The sequence below is a fragment of the Aptenodytes forsteri genome, unplaced genomic scaffold (genome assembly GCF_000699145.1).
Source record: "Aptenodytes forsteri isolate BGI_AS27 unplaced genomic scaffold, ASM69914v1 Scaffold49, whole genome shotgun sequence".
Classification (NCBI taxonomy): domain Eukaryota; kingdom Metazoa; phylum Chordata; class Aves; order Sphenisciformes; family Spheniscidae; genus Aptenodytes; species Aptenodytes forsteri.
Window position 1 is genome coordinate 5827295 of NW_008795125.1, and position 22624 is coordinate 5849918.

At 37.3% G+C, this 22624-nt stretch overlaps 1 protein-coding gene across 1 annotated transcript in view; it reads left to right on the forward strand.

The window, feature by feature from the left end:
• The window catches only part of FAM91A1 (family with sequence similarity 91 member A1), a 28653-nt gene extending 7472 nt beyond the window's left edge, over positions 1-21181 (forward strand). The window contains 19 exon segments of the mRNA XM_009277262.2: positions 976-1066; positions 3304-3366; positions 4435-4541; positions 5335-5373; positions 5479-5591; positions 6505-6623; positions 7053-7165; positions 7368-7454; positions 8232-8364; positions 9091-9239; positions 9706-9840; positions 12364-12477; positions 13423-13495; positions 14771-14920; positions 15418-15525; positions 15819-15942; positions 17013-17082; positions 18499-18659; positions 18661-21181. Of these exon segments, the coding sequence (XP_009275537.2) occupies positions 976-1066; positions 3304-3366; positions 4435-4541; positions 5335-5373; positions 5479-5591; positions 6505-6623; positions 7053-7165; positions 7368-7454; positions 8232-8364; positions 9091-9239; positions 9706-9840; positions 12364-12477; positions 13423-13495; positions 14771-14920; positions 15418-15525; positions 15819-15942; positions 17013-17082; positions 18499-18659; positions 18661-18691 (1980 nt within the window). The 3' untranslated portion in view covers positions 18692-21181.
• Positions 21182-22624: the final 1443 nt, after the last annotated feature.

Sequence of the window (22624 nt, forward strand, 5' to 3'; positions counted from 1 at the left end):
TCTCAATCCCTTCATCCCCCAGCCTGTATTGATACTGGGGGTTGCCCTGACCCAGGTGCAGGACCTTGCACTTGGCTTTATTGAACCTCATGAGGTTCACACAGGCCCACTTCTCGAGCTTGTCCAGGTCCCTCTGGATGGCATCCCGTCCCTCTGGCGTGTTGACCAATCTGTGATAACTAGTGTGTGTGATGATGTGCTTTGTAGGGAACAAGCAACAAAATATGTTTTCTTAAATTTCATAGTTAAGCCCTGACAGATCAGTTTTGACTGAATCTTCACCTTCAGTATTATTAGAATCAGAATGTCAGTGGACTTTATTTTATATATATTGTCATTGTTTCTGCTCCATGTGTGTCCTTATTTTTTTCATTGTTTGCACATGAAAAACTTGTGAGCTGACTTAATTCTGCTTCTATTCTCTGTTTCTTTTTACAGTCAGCTAGTCATTTGATCTGGATTTAATACCTGCTCTGGAAGTCTTGTTTAGATTGTAATATGTTTAAAGCAGTGATGGAATCTTTTTTTGGCTATTATTGGGAATATCTTGGGCAGTGGCTATTTATATTCTGACATCCCGTCAACCCAGAGTAGTTAACCTGAGGCGTGTTGCTTTGGTATTGTAATGGACATCTTTCTAGAATGGTTCCGGTTGTGTGGTTGAACACTCGGTTTGGAAGTTTTAAAGAGCAAACCTGTTACGCTGTGGACTTCACTTGCCAAATGCTTGTGCAATTAAGTACCATTCCTAGAGCATGCATAACTTTGTGTGGGGACAAGAGTAAAAAATTTTAAGACTTAACAGGAACTGTGGTGAATTCTTCAGTGCAAATATTTTTATTAAGAGCATGGATTACTTCCTATGTTACTTATGATTGACTTGAGGCTGTAATGTTTTTGTATTCTTTGGAGTGGTATTAAATAAGTTGCATAGACTTATTTCTACAAAAGACTAACATGATTTCTTTTACCTAGATTTGTACTACATCGGAGAAGTCTGCTATTGATAAGATAATTGATTCAGGTCCTCAGCTTGCTGGTTCATTAGACTTCAATGTAGTTCACAGTACGTGTTTAACGGACATTCCTTTTCTGTTTGTAGATCTTGCTCAGTAAATTTTGAGAGTAGGAATAAAAGGGGATGTAGACAGCTGAAGCATAAGAGGAGTTGGAGGAAAACACTCGAGCTTGTACAGACTGCAGTCTGGATCTTGTAAATGGTTTAACAGTGAGCCATTGGCAACTGTTGCTCTGTTATTGTTTGATTCAACAAATTCTTTCATTAGAAACTGTCAGTAAAGATTGTGGGGAGGTAGATGAGGACAAGAGAAACTAAAATTAAAAGTGTCAGTCAGTAATCCTGGGTGGTAAAATTTCAATCCTTGCTTTTCAAAGAAGAGTTTTTGTAATTTTGTACTGTTTGAACACCATGAAAATTGGGCCTAAATCTAAGAGGCTGTCTTGTTTGTCAAAGGTCTGCAACTGTTACTAAAAAATGGTGTGCACGTGTCTCCTCGTTTCAGCATAACAAGTATTAGATACAGACAAATCATACTAGTCAAGGGAGTACAAATTCACTGACAAACTCCTCCTTGAGAAGTCGGTCTGTAAATGCTTGGTTTACTATAAACAATCAAATCTGCACTGTACTTTTGTTAAGAAATTGAGGCAGAATTCCACTGCCTGTTACTGAAGCAGAACAAAACAATAAAAACAGAAGTGAGGTAGGTGAAATTCAAGCTCTGGAGTAGATCTAAAACAGTATAGGGCTTAAGAAAATTTGAATTCAGAAAACACTTAATGATCTTTCTCTGTACATGGCCTGGTGTTGCTTGTGGAGAGGGTTATAGCTCAAGTTTAGTAGGTTTAGAAGGATCTAATGTACCTTTCTACCCTAACTTATGGGTAGAAAAAGAATGTACAGATGATTAATATAATGGTCTGGGATTTTATGGAGAAAGAGGACTGTTTAGTCCAAACTATGCCATCAGTACATTTCAGGTACAGTAAGTAAGAATGTATCAACCATGAGAGCTGAATCTGAAGGAGAGACAGTGAAAAGCACCCTTAGCATGTTGATGGCTCATAATGTCGTCCTGATCCATTAAAGCTGGTTTGTTGATACACATCAGTTTGCATAGCTGAGTATGTGTCACTGCCCATGCTGAACAGCAGTTGTATCAGCATGAATTCAGGTTAGTGGTTGCTGTACTGCAGGCATTTTATTTAAGATCTGATTGAGGGTAGTAATTTTACTATAGATAGATATATACCTATATATACACACTATAGCTGGACTGAGCTCTGTGTGTGTGTGTGTGAAACATCCTGACAATTTTCCTTCATGTGTTTAATATCACTTCACCTGAGGGTTGTTAGCACACTTCCTCCCAGCTGTAATGAATATGATGTAGATGGAGTGATCTTGGGTAACATCAAAGGAACCACTGACAATAAATTGGGCTTATTTTATACTGTGTGATTTAGCTTTATGCTTTACTATTAGAGCACAGCTGTTACAAACCTTATACTCTAAAGATAACCATGCTGAAATGTTTTGCCCTTCCTTAAAAACTTCTCCCTGGCTTATCTACTCTGCAGAACTCAGTTGAGATGCTCAGTGCTCAAATCAGTCTCGTGGGGAAAGTGTCATTTAAAATCTACCATATTATTGTCCTTATTGTATGCAGTGTCCCTCTGTATCTGCTGCAGTTTTGCTGACATCTTGCGTTGAAGTGCCCCAGAACTTATTTTTACACTTGTGTAAAAAAGACTTTCAGTGAAGATGTGTGGGAAGGACCTGTGAGGACCATCAGAACTGATGTGATTTAGTTTGTATCCTTGCTACAAAGTGTGTGAGTTCCAGCCTGAGTTAGGGCAGGACCAAAATGTAGCCAGCATCCTCAACTGACAAAACTAATTCAGGATAAAAAAACCCACTTCTTGACAGTACAGTGATGATGGTGAAAACTAAGTTAACATTTAGGCAGGGACACGCTCATCTTTGTCAAATGTAGCTGCTTCAATCTGTGGTCATTCTACTGTGCTCGGTTGTCCTGAAAGTACTTGTAGAGCTCCAAATGTACTGCATCAGACTGCAAGTAAAGAGCTCTATTTTAGGGTGACACCTGTTTAATATTACATGTGGTTTATTGATCCATGCATTGCAAAGTAATGTTCTACTGCAGAGGCTATTAGGAAAAGTTACTTTAAATTCTGAATTGACTGATGAGGAAGTCTACTTTGTATCATTAGGACTCTGGAAAATGCTTTTTCTAAAATGATGTGCTTTTATTTATAAAGGTTTGTATAACAAAGGATTTATTTACCTTGATGTACCAATATCCGATGACAGCTGTATAGCAGGTAAGTAAATATTTAATGGTATTATACCTATGTTTTCTTGGATTCATTTCAGTTATCTTGTAGTTGTCTGTCTTGGAAGCTGCTTGTCTGTGTACATGAGTTTGCTTAAACAAAACGTTTGAGCTATGAAAATTTTTCCTGACTGAATGTTTTCAACCCTATTAAGACATTGGTTTTATTGTATATAGTTTATATAAATCCTTGAATTCTTAGGTTATTTTGTATACCTATTTAGGTAAGATGAGATTCTTTTAAAGATTCATGGCATGAATTAATAAGTACCCTCCTATATGTCTGTAATGAAAAGGAAGAATAGCATAGAGAAACGTAGTTGCCTTGCCAAAAGGGCATGGTTTTTTGACTCCTATTTTCTAGACAGATGCAACTTTTTAATAGATACCGGTTCCATCCTTCATGGTCTTGTCACCTCAATTATAGTCATGCACTGAGTCTGGGGACTACGTAGGAGCTTAAACTAGCACAGCATATGGCTGCCCTTTGAACAACTCATTATGTTATGCTAGGTCTCGGGGGTTTCCGAATTCAGTGTAATCTGCAAAGACATAAATCGTTTGGAACCTGGCCATGCAGAAGGACCTGTCATTGCTGTAGTAGAGTTCAGTTAAGTGAAAGTCCTCTAAATACAAGAGACTTACTGCTTAAATAACAGCTTTGGGAGTCTCAGCTCTGGAGTATGTCAGTATTTTCTGTCCCACTCTAATCAGAGCCATGATTTAATCTCCATCCACATTACAAAATCACTCTATGGGCTGGGTGACTGGAAATTATCTGTAGTGGATGAGCTGGAGACTGCAAGGCTATGATGCGAGGTAGAGTGGCTTTAGTTTTTATAAGAAAACATGTTGATAACCATTACTTTTCTTAAGAGTGGGAGAATTTTAAATACCATGTATACTGTCTTTAGACTTTTATTCTTTGTGACTGGGAAATCCTCAAAATTACAGGTACCGTGAAAACTAAATAAGTGTAAATTTATTTTTCTTTTTTTATGCAGTTTGTTTAATAAAGTTACCAAATTGTAATTTTGCAAGTAATTCTTCTTTTCAGTGCCACCACTTGAAGGTTTTGTGATGAACAGAGTGCAAGGCGATTACTTTGAAACACTCCTGTACAAGATATTTGTTTCAATAGATGAACACACTAATGTGGCAGAGGTAAGTAAAACTTACCCTGTGTCAGGCAGATAGGAAAACTTGAAAGGGCCCAAAGCACACTGCTGAAAATACTTAAGGCAGAGATATGGATCGATATCAAGTGATTTTATTTAGAGGTATTGCCAGGCTTAAGATCCAACCTGTTTCTTTAATCTTGAATGTAACTTTTATAGCCTTGAAGGAGTGACTTCAATTCAGTGAAACAATTCCATCAGCTAGAATGAATTTATACAGGGGTGACTAATGTAGACTATTTTATATGAGCTAGAACTGGAACAGAGTCTGTTTTCCCACTGTCCTAATGAGATTGGTTCTGTTTTGCTAGTGTGAAATAGAAAAAGTAAAATAATTTTTTTTCTTTGGCAGTGAAAATATGCAGGGTGTTGGCTTAAAGTAGAAATGTAACTTGCATAAGTATTTATAATTTTAATACGAGAAATGTTTTCATAAGGTCTTATTCTCAAAATTTGGTGAATAAGCACCTGAAAAATACCCATTAAGTATATTCAGGATTTGTTTTCCTCTTTGTGTGTCTTCTGATACATGATTAACCTAGAAATTACACAGTGGAAGATAACCTTGTATTTCTTTTGCATGCTTTCAAGTGGGACAATTATGAGACTTCATCCTCTTTTTTTCATCACTTTTGATGAAGGCAAAATTGCTCCTAGCAGTACAGGCTGGGTTTAAAAATAAAGAAAACCAACAAAAAGATACCGAAGCCCACAGATGGTGAATTACCCTGCATTGTTAATACTGTATTATTGATTCTTCTTTCTTTCTTTCTTTCTAGCTTGCAAACGGCCTAGAGATTGACTTATCTTTAGTAAAGGTATGTGTGTATAATGCATCTGTTGAACTTGATGTGGAAAGTTCACTATCTTGCAACCTGGTTTCATAGAGCAGTTCCTTATTATGTGTATGTGTATTTCTTCAGAATGCTGTGTCCATGTATTGTCGGTTAGGCTTTGCTCATAAGAAAGGCCAAGTAATAAACCTGGATAATCTTCATCCATCATGGAAGAATGTTCCTTCGGTAAACAGACTGAAGTAAGTGTTTCCATTCTTTCACAAGGCTTATTTTTCTCATTGAAGAGAAAGCTAGAACCAAAATCTGATTGTAAAGCTATTGGTTGCTTTCTTGGACTTCTGCAACAACTAATCTCACTTGGCTTTCTAATGTATATAATGGCTAGAGTACTTGATCTCCTTTTTAATCTGAGGATAAGGGGTCGTAATTTACCCTGTAAGTTCAATGTACTACTTTTATTGCTGTTATTTAGTGCTGGCTTTTTGACCTTTAAATGCCTAGTTGCTAATTTTTGAAGCAGATAAGTGTACATTTGCTTTAAACTGCTGGGGCCAGAAATAACAGCTGTTACTATGCTAGTACAGCGACAATGCCTCTTGGCACTTCTGTCAGTGAATACGTACATAAAGTTTGCTTGCTTGCTGTCAGGTACCATTGCAGTTCTGTCATTGGCACTCTCACATATATGTGTATCTGTATCAAATCCTGGGAAAGTGATGTTAATACCAGTCAACAGAGGGTTCTCCAAGTTGGAGTGCCAAGTTGCATTAATTAAGAGTTGTCCAGCACTTTTAGTTCGATTTCTATTAAGCCATTTAAAATGGCCGCTATGCCTGAGTTTTCTTTAATGCTGATTTGGACTGTGAGAACAAAGTGAATTAGATTTTTTTCTGTTGGATTCTTCTTCAGCGATGGTGGCTTGATTTTTCAGATCTCTTTTTCAAAAACTGGTATTTCAAAACCCCAAACAAACTTTTCTGCTGAAGCTAATTAGGACTCTGAGGGACATCAAGCTTGACTGGTTTTGCGCTTAGAAGTATTGAAAGGCATGTATTGGGTATGCCTATGCATGGACTACTAGCACTGGAAGGCAGAGATACTTCTCTGGTGCTACAGTGACGGATAGATGTGGATTTTAATTTGCATTAATAGGAGTACTTTGGACCCTCAAAAGATGCTGCTTTCATGGGACAGTGGGGAAAACAGAAGTCCTATACAGGAAGCTGGGTCATCAGCCACAGATACAGATACCAACAGTCAAGATGATCCAGGTTAGCACTAAAAGTAAATTTTAATACATTAGGATCAATTGTTTTTATATTTCTTGAGTGCCATAGGCTGTAAAAGGGTCTAGAAACAAGTGAAACAAAGATTGTGTAGATCCTTTCTTCATATGGAATATACAGTGGGGGAGGTGGTGTCTACTTCTTGGTTTAAAGTTATTCAGCCTCATTTTCAGAAAAAAACTATTTGGGTAATCTGCATTATGTATATCAATTGATGCAAAGATACCAATTTCTGAATTAAGTCAATCAGTAGTTTAGTAGTGATACGGGAATCCTGTTCTATTCAGTATGGCAATAACTAATGTTTGGTTTTGGTTTGGTTTTTTTTTTTAAATAGCTTTTGACTTAAACTTGATGATTTTATTTTTAAATAAAACAAATGTGATCGTATGTTTTCTTTTTGTTCTCTATTAGCTGAAACAGCCAGTGTGAGCAGCCTGAATCTGTCTAGTGGACACACAAAGCGTATTGCCTTCCTGTTTGATTCTACTCTCACTGCCTTTTTAATGATGGGAAATCTTTCACCAGTATGTCAAAATTGTTCAATGTATTATGCAAAGAATAAATATGTAGAGCTGTAAAATACTTTGACTTCAGTATAATACAAGTGTGATTATTTTAAAAAAACTTCTTTATCGTTTGTTGTTAAGAAATGCTTTTGCTTAATAAAACTTCTGCTTGCCCATTCTATTCTCAAAGAATTAAGACAGTTTTGTTTTGTTGTTCCAGAACTTGAAAAGTCATGCAGTCACTATGTTTGAAGTAGGAAAACTGTCAGATGAGAGTCTTGACAGCTTCTTGGTGGAGCTGGAAAAGGTAATCTGTTACATATTTGACCAAATGCTTTTTCAGCACTTGAAGTGTAAAGGGGCCAAAAACCCCCAGTATTTTCATTGTGTAAAACTGCTTATTTAACAATACAACGATAAGAACAAACACCTTATCATCATACCCAACCTAAGTGGTTCAGTTAAAATGTTTCTTATTTACAGCATTTATACCTCTAGTGACTTTCAGGGACACACCATGCATGTATATGAATGTGATGAGTCGGGTGAGCAAAGTGAGTTCATGAACTACATTTGCCTGAGTCTGTGTGTACGCACACCTGCGCTAGGGCTTGTTCAATGGAAATCACTTCCTTTTCAGTAAGGTGTTAATATTTCTGAAAGTCTGCACATCATTTTTGTAGGAAAATTTGACCATTATGTGCTGGAATGTTTAACCTATCTACCTTTTAAAGATAATTCTAGAAGGACAACTGTAGAATTATGTAGGAGAACTGCTGTTAATTGCTGTATGCTTTTATACCAGTCAGGATGACTGGACATTTAAATACTTTTACGTAAAGACTGAGTTGTAGTTCTGACTTATAGATGTTGTCTTTGTGTACTTTTTGGCCGTTTGACTAGCATGGCCAAGACTCATTTTTCATTTAATAGTAGCTGTAAATCACCTTTGCATATAAGCTGCAGGGTTGTTACTCAATTACAAAGCTTTAAAATGCTAATTTGTTAATCTTTCTTTTTGTGTAATTGATGCTTGTGGAAACAACATGCCACTTGTATGCATTTTATTTTGCTTCTTGTGTAGGTTCAAAGCACAGGTGAAGGGGAAGCACAACGGTACTTTGATCATGCACTTACACTGAGAAACACAATACTGTTTTTGCGGCATAATAAAGACCTAGGGGCACAAGCTGTACAGCCTGATCAACCAAATAACGGTACTGTGAACACTTTTGAGGAAATCCTTCTAAGTTTGTTTACTTATCTGGCATGGACTCAGCTTTCCGATTAAGCTGCTATTTCAGAAAACAATCTGTATCCTAGTTGTTTAAAAATATTTTTAAGCCAGAACATCACTTTTTCAGCATCCTTTGAGCCTGCATTACTGGATTTGCCTGTTGAATGACAGATTTGGTTGCCAAGGCTTGGACTTAACATCCAAAGAAACAGATTAAAGGCATAATGGTCTTAAAGGTCTTTTCCAACCTAAATGATTCTATGATTCTATAATGATGGCAAGGCAAGCTCAACTTGCAGAAGAGATTGGTTTCAAATCACGTGCTTCTGAAAGCCACAATAAAAGAGTCATTATTTTTTCAGACAGAGTTGTTCTGTCAAAGAAAGATTTTTCAAGTCATGAAAGGGAGTGTATTCTTCTTCTAATGGGGGTAGATTTACTTACTTATTTATTTTAAAATCGTACCTAACTTCCTCAGTATCTCTGTTTATGCTTATTTCCGGGGATCACTTAGTTGGTGAGGAACAAGCTGTAGTGCTAAAATTATGTACAGATTTATTCAAATTCACCCCAATAATTTAAAGCTTAGTTGTGGAAAATACTGTATTTATGGCTTAGCAGGGGAGAATGGAAAATCTGAAATAATATTTTGGGTTGTATGTTCCATCTCAAGTGATAATTTAAGAATCTTACATTTTCAACATAGGGTTTCCCTTGGACCTCTTACGATGTGAGAGTTTGCTCGGCTTGGATCCAGCTACCTGCAGTAGAGTTCTCAACAAAAATTATACTTTGCTGGTTTCCATGGCACCACTCACCAATGAAATTCGACCTATTAGCAGCTGTACACCCCAGGTGAAAAAATACTGGGGGCTTTCCCCCTGGTATCTAGTAATATAATATCTTCTTAATAGCTTTGTTTTGGATACATCTGTTAGATGTCTCTTTTAAAAAGACTCAATTATTAGCATGTAGAATAGTATTGCAATTCATCTAAAAAAAAAAGTGTTTAGTGAGGAAAAATGTGAATACTTAGTAAATTGTTTAATTTATTAACAATTTATCTGTTCGTTTTGTTCTTGAATTTATATTCATAGAAAATACCTTGCTATCACCTTTCTGTAGAGTCTTGCAATACTGGACTAAGTACCTAGAATATCATCAGTAGATATATATATATCTGTGATATATAATATCACAGAACTCCTGTGCTGCAAAACTAGATTTATATTTCTTTAAGACTGTTGATTCTTAAATGATATCTGTATGTATAATGATTGCAGTATTAGGTTCTTTCTAATTTCTTGAATAATCCTTTCAGCATATTGGACCTGCGATACCAGAAGTCAGTTCAGTTTGGTTCAAACTGTATATTTACCATATAACTGGACAAGGACCACCTTCTCTGTTGCTCTCTAAAGGAACACGTCTTCGAAAACTTCCAGACATTTTTCAGGTAGCATATGCATGGATTTATTTTCCTTCCCTTATCCAAACGTTTCAAAGATATGCTGTACACTGTTCAGGGATAACAGTTGAAGTCAGGTATAATTCATTGTCGATGATGTACCTTTTCTAGAAGCAAGTTTTATGTAGAATCTTGGTTTGTTTTCTTTCTAGGTCCTGAAAAAGGAATCCTACTTATGTCTCTCTTGTCACAATGTGAATCCAGTGTATCTGACACCACCCCTTTCAATTTTAGTGTAAAATGTGGTACTGCAGTCATTGTGAATATAGGTTTGTAAGCCCATCCCTAGAGTGTGTTATAAAGATGTAGAAGAGCTATATCAAAGGATAGAGACATAGTATATTGTGCTCATTCTAGTATCGTATAAGGAAGGACACCTCTACGTTCAACTTTTCCTGGTTTATAAGATGGCTAAGATGATCACTTCCAGTTTGTCCACTGTAGAAATCTGTGATGGAGACTTTGAAGTTCTAGGCTGTAATTCTCCGTGCAGTTTAAATGACAGAATAATTTAAGAAAGGTTGCACTATAGGTTGGACAAAAAGTCTTCCTAGCCTGGTAGCCTGTCTCTAGCAGTTGCTGGAAGTATAAGCACAATATGTAATACTTCCTCTTAAGACCTTTCCACTTTCCACCATGTGCTGGTCTGGAACTTCCTGAGCTGTATGTGATTTTGTGTATATAAAGGTTGTGACTAGAATTCTTGTCTCTGCAGTGATCAGTTGCTCTTCCAAATTCCTTCCAGCCTAACTTACTAGCATCCTTATAAGATGGCTAAGATGATCACTTCCAGTTTGTCCACTGTAGAAATCTGTGATGGAGACTTTGAAGTTCTAGGCTGTAATTCTCCGTGCAGTTTAAATGACAGAATAATTTAAGAAAGGTTGCACTATAGGTTGGACAAAAAGTCTTCCTAGCCTGGTAGCCTGTCTCTAGCAGTTGCTGGAAGTAGGAAGAATAAGCACAATATGTAATACTTCCTCTTAAGACCTTTCCAGCCTTCCCCATGTGCTGGTCTGGAACTTCCTGAGCTGTATGTGATTTTGTGTATATAAAGGTTGTGACTAGAATTCTTGTCTCTGCAGTGATCAGTTGCTCTTCCAAATTCCTTCCAGCCTAACTTACTAGCATCCATACAGTGCTTTGGCAAGGAGTCCCACAAAACAGTGCAGGTGATCAATTCATGCCTGGAAGGGTTCAGATGCTGCCTTCTCCCATTCTGTCTCTGAGATGCTAATAAGGACAAATGTGCCACAAAGGAGTACTGTTAGGTATTCTGTATACTAGGCAAACCTAGGTGGAAGTGGCCGTGGCAACTTCTAAACTTGCCTGAACCAAAGATCATTGTATCTTTGATTTGAAATGCTGCAGACGCTTAGCAGTGTTTGGGTCTTGCTGCTCACAATGGAGTTCGTAAAATAATATTGTTCAAATTTATAATTGCAGAGAGGCCTCTACAGTTTTCATCTCATCATTCTGAGTAGATTCGTGAGCTAAACATATTAGAATGGTATGGAGACATTCAGAGAGGGATGTGCATTCTTCAGTGTACCTACATCAGCAGTTATCTCTGGCTCTAGGATTTGTAGATGTAGTTTCCATTCCTCAAACCTCTTTTGTGTGTCCCTTCCCTTTCTGATTTCAAAAATTTTGTAGATACTTCTATTTCTAAGACTTACTTTAAGATAACATAGGATTAAGTGAATCAAGGCTTCTAGCACAGAAGGCATGTTGTAAGGCCATTGGTTATGAGCTTGATTCAAACCTTAGTCTGTCATTAGCTTAAACTACCAGTAAATGTATGGATTGTGCACTTTTATTAGTGAAAAGCATTCAGTGTGGTGGCCTTGGAAAACTTCAATACTGTTTGAATCTCAGCGTGCTGATAGGTCAGGCTTTCTTGTACTAAATGATATCACATTCTGCACTATCACAAACTTACTGGAGCTTTTTCCTTCTGCATGCATATGTGAATGCTTCTTTCCTGCTACCATTCTGCAGCGTCATTTTCGTAAGGAACTGTCAAGACGTTTCTAGTAATCTTACGGAAATGCAGGGGAATTCAATCTTGAAAACAGAGAAACTAGGAAATTACTTCTTAGTCAGTGTTCTTGTCTTTCTGTCCCTCCCCCTTGGATAGGTATTTTGGGGATTGATACATCTTTTTTTCTCTGACGGTGTTAGTTTATCTAGCTTATATTTTGCTTTTAAATTTACGTGGGATTATTTTCATCTCCTGTTTGCTAGGAGGCTGCTGCGATGGCCACATAACTATGTGGAATTGGTGACAGACACCTCCTGTTCAAAATAGCATCTTAACTTTGAGGTTGGCAAAATTCTGTCTTTACCAGGAACATGAACATAAGTGATCCTTGGTACAAAGTATAACACTATAGAGTTGTAGTTACCTGTGGTAACTTCCTAACCGTAACAATATGCTAATGCCTAACTCACTTTATGTGCTTGGATAGTCCATTACTACTGTAAATATTCTTAATTTCTCTCTTCTAGGGTTATGATCGCTTACTAATAACATCTTGGGGTCACGACCCAGGAGTAGTTCCTACTTCAAATGTGCTCACAATGTTGAATGATGCTTTAACGCATTCTGCTGTTCTAATTCAGGTACAGAGTGCTCTGTATAAATGATGAAAACGTGCATAATTTTTTGAGTTAAGCTGTTACGTGGTAGAGGAGATTAACAATGCAGGAGAGCTACACTTTTGCCAAGAGCTGAAAAATATGTTTAACTTCTGTAGCCAGTGCTGCTATGATTCAGTGGTGGTTAAGACATGGGTTTTGAACTGTATGCATATTATTTATGCATTATTGTATTATGGGCAGACATAATACAGTTTTGCTAGCTAAAAATGAGATGTGGATCGATGAGAGTGGGGATGTAAGAAACTGGAATGAAAGTGAAGAGCCTACAAGCTTTTTAGACAGCAGTGGTATAAGGTAACTGTAAGTATGTAGTGTTATTCAAGAAATGCACTTTTGCAGAGTGCTTGGTATTTAGCTCTTACACTAAACTGAGCAAAACATGCTCTTTATCACAAACAGCAGAAATAGAGTGGGTTTGTCTATTTGGGAAAAGTAAAATGTCTTCCTCTTCTGTTTCTTCAGTTCAGCTGAACTCTCAGATTAATCATTCAAATAAATAGATGTTTAATATTGTAAAAATCATAAAATTACACGTTCTCAGAGGCCCACTTGTGACAGCCTTGACTGCTCAAAAATGTTTTGTACTTAGGGGTGGAAACTCCATTTTGCTCCAGAAGTGCTCAGCAATTAGGAAATCCGTTTATAACCAGTAATTGGAGAGAAAAATTGCTCCTCTTCACTGAAGTTTAACTTAATTGTGTTTATTCAAATGCTTTTTAGGGGGAAGGGTGGGATATCTCATTAATTACTTATTTCAGCTAAGCAAGAGCTTTAATGTATAAATATCTCAATCTGATTATTTGTTTCATCAACTTGACTGGTACTCCTTAAAAGGGAGCCCAAATAGGACTAAGCTAAGCTGATGAGTATATTTTTCTGTTCCTAATTTAATTTCTTGATGTTCAGGGGCATGGCATGCATGGAATGGGAGAAACAATGCACATACCTTTCCCATTTGATGAAGCTGAGCAGCAGGGAGGTAACTGACTGTCTTTAATGTAATTTCTACACCACCATATTTAACTTCTTGCACGTTACCTTGTGCAGTAAGGTTGCAATAATCCAAAATTTTCTTGGACTTATGAGTCAACTTAGATGAGAAAATTGAAAGAATATTTAAATGTTTGACAAGTCTGTTCTGAGCTTAGAGATATGGTCTTCTCCTTTCTATCTTCTGTGTCCTAATTAGAACGTGTTTTCTGGCCTCTCTTCTCTCCTAGCACAGATGTAAAGAAGTAACTTCCACAAACACCTCTGAATCTTTCTTTGTGCATACTTCCTTATTAACTAGCATATTTATTAACTGCATAAATAAATGATCCCTATATTCTATTCAGCATCTCCTAACTGTGAGGTGAGACCAAAACTGAACAAGCATATCTTAGTAGCACTAGGAACTATTATGGAGTTTTCTTCCCTAGGAAGAGCTTTGCTAGCAAAATCTCCTATTCCTTCAAAGTCTGCCTGGCTCAACTGATTTTGAAAGGCAGGAATTAACATGTTCTGAAATACTCCTTGATCTGTAGGACATAAGCTTTGGATAGTTGAGGCCATAGCCTTCCCAGCTGAGAGCTGTCATAAAAGTGAATTTACAGATACGAAATCTAAAATTATTTAAGCTGCTACTTAAAAAAATCTGGGTCAACTAGAAGTAAAGCTCACTTCCTAATCTAGTTTTTACTAGGTTCAAAATTAGCTACTTTTATATTTGCTCTCTCTGGGATGTCTGTTTTCTTCTGACTTGATGCTAGGTGAAAAACCTTGAAAGCAAAATCTCTGTTCGAGCATGAACAACTCAGTGTTGAAACTCCTTGTTACCCTCTAATACTGTATTCTAATTCTTCAGAATTTCAGATATGTGGAACGCGTATCTTGTATTGAATTTGCCATAAAAGACTGGCACTGAAAGAGCTGGACATCTGATTCCTAGCTGAACCTTACCGTTCCTGCTGTCTGTATGTGTCTGTGTATGAGAGAGATTCCTTCCGAGGAGGAAGAAACACACAATCTTCTGTTTGTGTGTTTCTTCCTCCTCAGCTCTCTTGCTGTCCTATAAAATACCAGTTAGTGCTTGGTGTGGGAAGGCTGTGATCACTTACGTGTTATCCCAGATCTACCAATGTGATCATTAACCTGGAGCATTGCAAGAGAGGAAAATCCAGATAAAAAACTTAGCCTGGCTTAGAGATGAACTGTATTATTATGGAGGAGGCTTCTAGTAACATAAGCTGGAATATGTGTTGTTTTCTACTAGACTTCTCTCGTGTGAACATGGGCATTCATACGGCTTTAAAAATACTGAGAAACAAAATAGACTTGCAGCATTTTTGTGGCTATGTCACTATGTTGAATCCTACAAGTCGGCATGCTAATAGAAAGCTGAGCGATGCTTCTGATGGAAGAGGTTAGTTACCAATAATTGTCTTTTTTGGCTGTGTTCCCTTAATTTTGTATACAATCACTTCAGCAAAGTTGAACAAAGGATTACAATTCTTTGATTTGGAACTCTACAAAATACTGTCCAACACAGATAGGAACCCTTCTTTAGTGTAAATCTATTGGCAGTAGGCTTCTAACTCTTTTTTTGTGACTAGCTCAAAAATAGCAAATGCAGGCTGAAAATCACTGGACTAGAACAGTCAATAGAAGAAAAAAATATTTTCACAACATTAAAAGTAAATTGTGCCATTTTTATATGCCAGAACTTAATCTTTAAGTGTGAGGATCCCTAAGTGGCTCTCTAGTCCTAAACTGAGTCAGGCCCTGTGCTTCTCCGTATTCATTCCTCCAGTTTTATAGCTGTATGGTCTTTGAGCAAAACTTGTGTTGTGTTCCTTACATCAGGTGGTATCTAAACTTATATTTATTTAAATGTTTATGTAAGAATTACTTTACCTTTAGGAGAGGCTGAACTAGCATCAGGATCTGATGTAAATGGGAGCACAGAATCATTTGAGATGGTAATAGAAGAAACCTCAATGGATTCTGCAGTCAAGCAAAGCCTTGAAGGTAAAAACATGACAAATGGCTTGTACTAAACACTTACAGTCTGAGATATCTTGTTTTTAAGGATCTGAACACATACTGTTTGATTATTGTCTGGGACGGTAAGTGCAACGCGAAGTGTTCTTCCTCCTTAAAATTCACACTCCCTTAAATCTTTGAGCAGTTCAGTAAATGAACTGTGTTTAAAAAGTATGAACTGTCCAATGGAGCCTGGTTTGAGAGAACTGGTTCTGGGTTGAATATTCTTGCTTTGTCTCTTCTTAAAATTTGGTTGTCTCTTGGTTTTCTTTCTGCAGTACCCACAACAGAACTGGAATGGGTTCCCCTGGAATTATGCTTTGGCATTCCACTCTTCAGCTCTGAGTTGAATCAGAAAGTCTGCAGAAAAATTGCCAGTCATGGATTATGCAGAAAAGAAAGGTGAGCTGTAACTTATCAGCTACAGGTTTAACAGGTTGTATGTGTTATGCCCAGAGCTTCTGCAAAAAATGATACCTACAACTCAATGACTATAGGAGCAGAACTGAGCTAAGTTTCATAGAGTACCTAATTCTAGTGCGTAAGGTGGATGCTTTTTTGCTCATAGATACCAGCTATGATGTACAATCTTAGTAGTCCCTAGTTGTGGTAAGATAAACATTAGGCTGTTTTTGTAGTTTCTGCAAGGTGAAAATTAATTCTTTGTAGTAAACTGTTGATGAACAGATCAGAGGAAAAAAAAAAGTGAATTTAGGTGCCTTCCTATTCGTTTCCCCTTCCTAGCCTAGCACAGGCTTTCTATCCTCCTCCTAACCCCCCTGGCCCTGTTCTGGGGGCAGAGGGGAAGCTTACTGGTAATGCTTTGGTGTAAAATGCATTTAGCTCTTGTGGAAATTTTCTTTACTATTGGTATCTTATTTGCTAAGTTTAGTCATGGCTTATGATCAGTTTATCTTCTGCTTTTTACTGTAGCTTTTCTTTATGAAAGATTACTCTTTCAACAATGGGATTTTGGGGTTTGTGTGTTTGTTTCGGGTTTTTTTTTTAGTTTTTTTTCCTAGAGCCTGGTTCTGGAGGCCAAAAATAAGGCTGCTGGAAAACACGGCTTAAGGATTTTATTATAGTAGTTGACCTGCTTTTTAACAGTGTGTCACTAATCTGCTTCTTAAAAGTCATGTTACCAGACTGTCCTAGATAAGAATGAGACATGATAAAGTCTAATATATTAATATCTTATGTAAAATAGCATTTTTCAATTGCAGTAGTTTCACTTATATGGTGTAAATGATAGGGGAAAATAGCATTTAGCTGACTAGGCTCAAGAGCAGATGAGATGAGTTGAGCACCTCTTCAGTGATGACAATATTACCAGGCTTTCTGTGTGAAAGCTTTTAACTTTGTCACGATGTTAGGTGCTACTAGAGTTAATTATGAGCAAGTTACTAAGGTGTTACTTTACTAGTAAAGCTTTGTGCACCTTGGACATAGCTTTTCTCTTTTGTTTTTGACAGCCTTCAAAAACTCTTACATTCCAGTAGAAAGCTGTCTCTTCAGGTCCTTAATTTTGTTCATTCATTCCAGGTAAGGAGCAATAATCCAGATGTAAATCATTCTTTATGGTCTGTCATCCCTTTTTGCCCTCCTACTTGCCATTCTCGGGTGTATGGACACACACAGCGTTTGTTTTATTTGCTTTTTCTTTAAATGGTAACTGTATTAAGAGCACTATCAACCTCAAATTCTACTGGTATCAAAAAGTGAGTACTTCCATCTCCCTTTTCTAGCCTTATTTAATACTTGTCTCAACTTCTGTGGTTGCATCTTGTGTATAATTAGTTTCATTGGTTTTTATGGGACTTGCACAGCAAAATTGTTCTTCACTCCTCCTGTTATAACACAGTCTACTCTGCTGGTTACTTGGTTGCTTCTTAGATATGTTAGGGAGATTTACTACAAACCATGGACATGCTAATCTTTTGAGATTTTTATCTGCATCTCAAGTCAACTGTGTTCCCTTAGAAAAAAATAAAATACATTAACATGCATTTCATACCAGTATACTTCTTGCACTTGTCTGAAGATCCTCTAGAACTTGGTGTTGAATGAGTATAAATATGTAAAACTGTGTACTCTGGGAGGATTTTTTAAGAGCATAGGTAGAGAATAGGGTCTTGTGTAGCAAGCAAGGAGGAATGCCAGGTCCGCAGCCTGCTGTAAGTTTGCATGGAAGTGTATGCCAGCAAGGCATGTCCACATGTAACATGGAATCTGCTTAGCTGCTTATATCTTATGGTACTTTTCTCTAAAATTCTATCTTTTCAGTAAGGTAAGGAACTTGCAGGTTACTTAACCAGGTAGTGTTACGGATGGTGTGACCCTGAAACTGCTTTCTCATGAGAACGCTGGAGATTCCCAGTAGGTTTGAAGCCTTGAAACCATCTGTCAAACAGTTTCAAGTGATTCCTGTCCTAATCTCTTAGATGTTATCTCTGAGATACACTGTTCTTGATGATGATCTGTGTAGAGAGGAAAAAAAGAAGGTGCTGAAGTGATTTTTAAGCTGAGAAAACCAAACTTCTGGGAAATAAAACTACTCAAAATATGGTCAAGTCAGTGCCTCCAAATATATGTATGGCTCTTAGCACTGTATGGGATAAATAGCATTACGATAGCTGTCCTGAAGATTTTATAGCTTTACATTAATTTTGCTAGGTCTTTCCTTCAATTTTAAGCCTCAGGCTTCTCTGAGGTTTTCTTGGAAGCCAAGTAATGCATGCACAGGTGCAGCTGAGGCAACTGTATGCTTATTTCATGCTTCCCTTTGTTTATTCTGTTTTTTACTTCCATAATGATCTGGTATTTATTGGATTAAAGTAACACACTTCAGAAACACTAAGTGTATTTGCAGATTAGATTAGACTGTCATATTCTACCTGTTAAATCCTTCATTGTTTGTCTTGTTTTTAAGACACTATTTTTTCTTCCTTTTGCTTTTAGGAAGGTATTTCAGCACTGGATCAGCTCCATGATGCTGGTTCTTCAAGTTCACTTTTGCAGCCTATTTCTGCAGATATGGGTGTTCCACTTCCTGCCAAGAATCTCATGTTCAAAGAAGGTGTATTATCTGAATGGAACGGATGGTCCCCGTCCTCGGTTTTTTTCAACCACACCTAAGGAGCAGGTCAAATAGGGATTCTCATGCATTGATCACTAAATGCCTTTCTTCTATTATGGTTAATTCCTAGTGCCAACCACTAAGAAGTGTACCGCTGCTGCAGCATAACCCATGTAAAAGTAGTGTTACAAAAATGTGTTGTGTTGCAGTATTGGGGAAATGCTTAAACCGTCTAGAACTTGTTACTCATTACTGCATATCTTGCTGCAACAGAGAGCTTTTTAGCTGTCAGCACTATTTTTATCTTGAGACAATCTTTCTTTTATAACTAAACATGCCCTTTCTAGGCTTTCTGATGATTGTTAAATTTCTATGCTGTCACCACAAGATTGCAATAGTAGTTTTCTATGTTCGTTACTCAGACATAAATTCTGTTTAGTTTTGTACTGTATTACTGAAAAATCTTTCTGTATAAAGGTAAGAGATTTAACACTTCCTCTGAAAGCTCAGTGATACCTTATGTTAAAAAAGTATCATGGTGATATGGGGCATTAAGAATTGTTGAATTCTGTAGGTCAGCTTAACACCGGGGCCTTGAGAAATCAGTACAATGGGAAAAGACTTGATGCTTACAGGAGGCTGAGTTAGTGCAAACTCAAAGGCCTGCTGATGACTTAAGGCCACTTTGAAGGCCTTTGAGTGGTACATTTTCATCTCTGGCAGAATTCGATGGAGGTGTGGAGTTACAGAAGGGCTGAAGCGGTTGGCTCTGTTCATGGGGTTCTTCATGATAATGGATTCATCTTGCTCTTTGTATGAAACCAGGAGTGTCTGAGGCTTGATCACACTGGGAGTTAGTCCCTCGTTGTTTGAAGCTGGTGATGATTGCTGTAGGAAAACTCCTGATGTCATAAATTGAGTTTAAGGTAGATAACTAGATCTGTGCTGTTGGTTAATGTTTTTGAAAGAACAGAGCTCTTGATTTTTCACATGACAGTCATTAGCAAACGAAGATAACAGCAGAGGTTGTGTAGGCAGAGAGTTCTCTGAATCTGTTTTCCTTGAACCATTAGCTGTTGATTATGACAAACATTAACAGTGAGCTGTTTCATCTAAATCATGATCTGGCTCTATTTGTAGGGGATGATTTTATGTAGCATGATTTCACTTTGTCTATATTGGGCATTAACAACTTTTTGCCAGCTTAAAAAAGTGTGTCCCATTTAGCACACGAGGAGAACAAGAGGTGTAAAAAGTTAGGACTCAACGCAGCTGTCTAAAGTACTCTGCCAACTCTCTTCTTTACTGGAACTGCCTTGTTTTAAATAGTCATAATTAAAAATGAGACTTAACCATCCTGTCATTACTAGCCTACAGTATATAATGGACCAAGAATCTGTGGCATTGATGATGCTGGACAACAGCAAGGAAAAAAATGGCAACATTTGGGTTTGTATCCTGTTCTGTATGGTTGTAAGAAAAAACATGACAGAAGTTTGAAAAGGATAAACATACCACGATAGGATAATGCAGTGACTTCAGTTACAACTGTGAAAATTGCGTTCTTCTTTTTTCTTTGCTTTATATACATTCCTAAAGTGTAAGTGTAGGACTTGTGCTCTAAGAAACTGGAAGTCTGTAGTACTTCAGTTTGCTCAGTGCTGCTTTCTTACATCTGTTTTGTTCTTGTATTTTACCAACAGCAGCTGAGCTTAGTATTCTGCATATATTGCAGAGCTAGATTATCTATATAAAGTTGATCGTTTACACTACAGTGACTTTTGTACTGGACGTGCATACTCTCCATAGTGGGTTTTTTAAGTTGCCTTATTTCCCTCAAAAGAAATTAAAGAGGAATTGGGTGTCAATCTGCTAGAAATGGCAGGGGAAACATTTGCTGTGAGAATTATGTGGAGATTAAGCCAATATCCAGCACTGTAGAGGAACTAAGCAGTAGGTGATGGCTTACACTTTCAGCACTATAGATGTTACTTTAAGTGCTACAGTGAGCTGTAGTAGATGAGCTAGTTTGACGTATTGTATCGAATTTTGCCATGCACTGTCTATACTAGTATGTAAAGTGATGATAGTGCAAGTTGTATGGAAGTTTGAAAATGGATGAAAATTTCTTGTTCTCACTGCGTATTCTTCAGTGTTACTAAGTGAAGGATACCCTTTGTTAATAGGTTGTCTACAGTAAAGTTTCTAAATAAAAGTAGTCAGCTCTTCAGGGTTGTTTAATACCCATAAATCTTACAGTTAATGTTGAGAATTCCAGATATGTTGCAGTTTTTTAGAACTCAAGCCACTCTAATTTAGGTGCTTCAACACTAGTTTAGGAAGCTTAAATGTTCAAGTCTGCATATCTGAAGTTTACTGAATAGGTTGCAACCAAAGAAGTCCATAAAATACCTGAAACTCAACTACAGCCCCAGTGCTTGGGATGCTCCAGAGGCTTTACTCAAAGTGTGTGACTTTTGTTTTAAATATGGTGTAAAAAAATAAGATCTCAAAGATCTTCATACCAAAAGAATCTATTTTATATTGTATTGCAAATAAAGACAAACTAAATCAATTTCTTTTCTTCAGGTAGTTTTATTGACAGTGGGGAAAATCACATGCATTACACATTGTAAAGCTGTTTTAAGTTTCTGTCTTCAGCAAGATTTTTCACCTGCAGAAGAGAGGTCGGCTTTGTGCTCTGGCACAACCCAAGTAGTATTCAGTCTAGGTGGATATACCTGAACATGTTCGGGAGCCAACTAGAAAGTGTGCTATGTTTGTTTTCAGGTTTTTTGATCATGACTTACGATTTCACAGTTCTTTTTCTTTTTCTCTTCCATCATTGTTCTCAAATTTTCCTTTCTTGTTCAGTGTTCCAAATGGTTTGTATTTTGAAGGTTTTAAAGTATGACTGTAACTGAATACAGTTGCACTCTTCTAGTGTGACATTGTTAATATTATACATTGACTTGTACAAAGTCTGTGTTCGATTAAATTATTGGCACATGTAACAAATGTTTACAAATAAACTGTGGTGTAGGTCAAACCATGTGTAGAATCCTTCACATGCAGTAGTTCTCTTGGGCACAGCACTAAAATGTCACTCTCTCACTGTAGTGCTCATGACTACCCAATGTTGTCAAAGTATCTTTTTCCTGTATGCATGCAATTCTGCAGAAATGCCATTTTATCAATGGAAACCCCTTATCTTATTGTAGTCTTCTCCATAGCATGTGCTTAACATCTAAGAAGAAGGGAAAGTAGAAGAGGATGATGTATACTCTGTCTCCTCTTTCAGCCACAATCTAAACCTGTAGTGTTTGATATAGGATGTTTGAAGGCACTTGTGCATGTGGTGTCTTATCTGTTTTCTTTGACTAGAGACATTTTTGACAGGGAACTTGGAAGAAATGAGACCAAAATTGTCATTTGTTTCTTTAAAGTAATCCAGGCCCAGGATTCATCTTAGCAGTATAACTGCAGAGAGTTTGACTGTTTGGTTACAATATAAAGAAGAAATAGAGACCTAGATGGTGAAAGAAACCTAATAACCTCCTCCTTGGGTTTAAACCTTTCTTTAGACTATCTCAGATTTTCTTGAGAATGTATATGTAACTACCTTTTTTCTTTTTTTTTTCTTTTGCTTCCCCTTGACCCCAAGTCCTTTTGTTCCACGTGAATACTCTAAATGCATGCCTTTAGCTTTGTCATCATGATAGAGCTCAAGGCTCCTTTTGGATTACGGATGAAATGTATCCGGTTTTATTGTTCAGCACTTAAAGCTAATGTTAATGCTCCCCCGCGCCCCCTCCATCCCCTGGAACAAAGCCAAGCTTCTTAATGCTTCTTGAAGAAGACTGTGGGTGAGTTTGGTAATCAAGATCACTTGGTTAGGAACTACTCGGTACAAGATGCCTTTTGGAAATGGGCCTTCTGGTGAGCTGGGACTGGGCAGGCTTTAGGAATTGAGCTGGGCTCAGAGACAAAGTAATTCTGGGGCTGCAG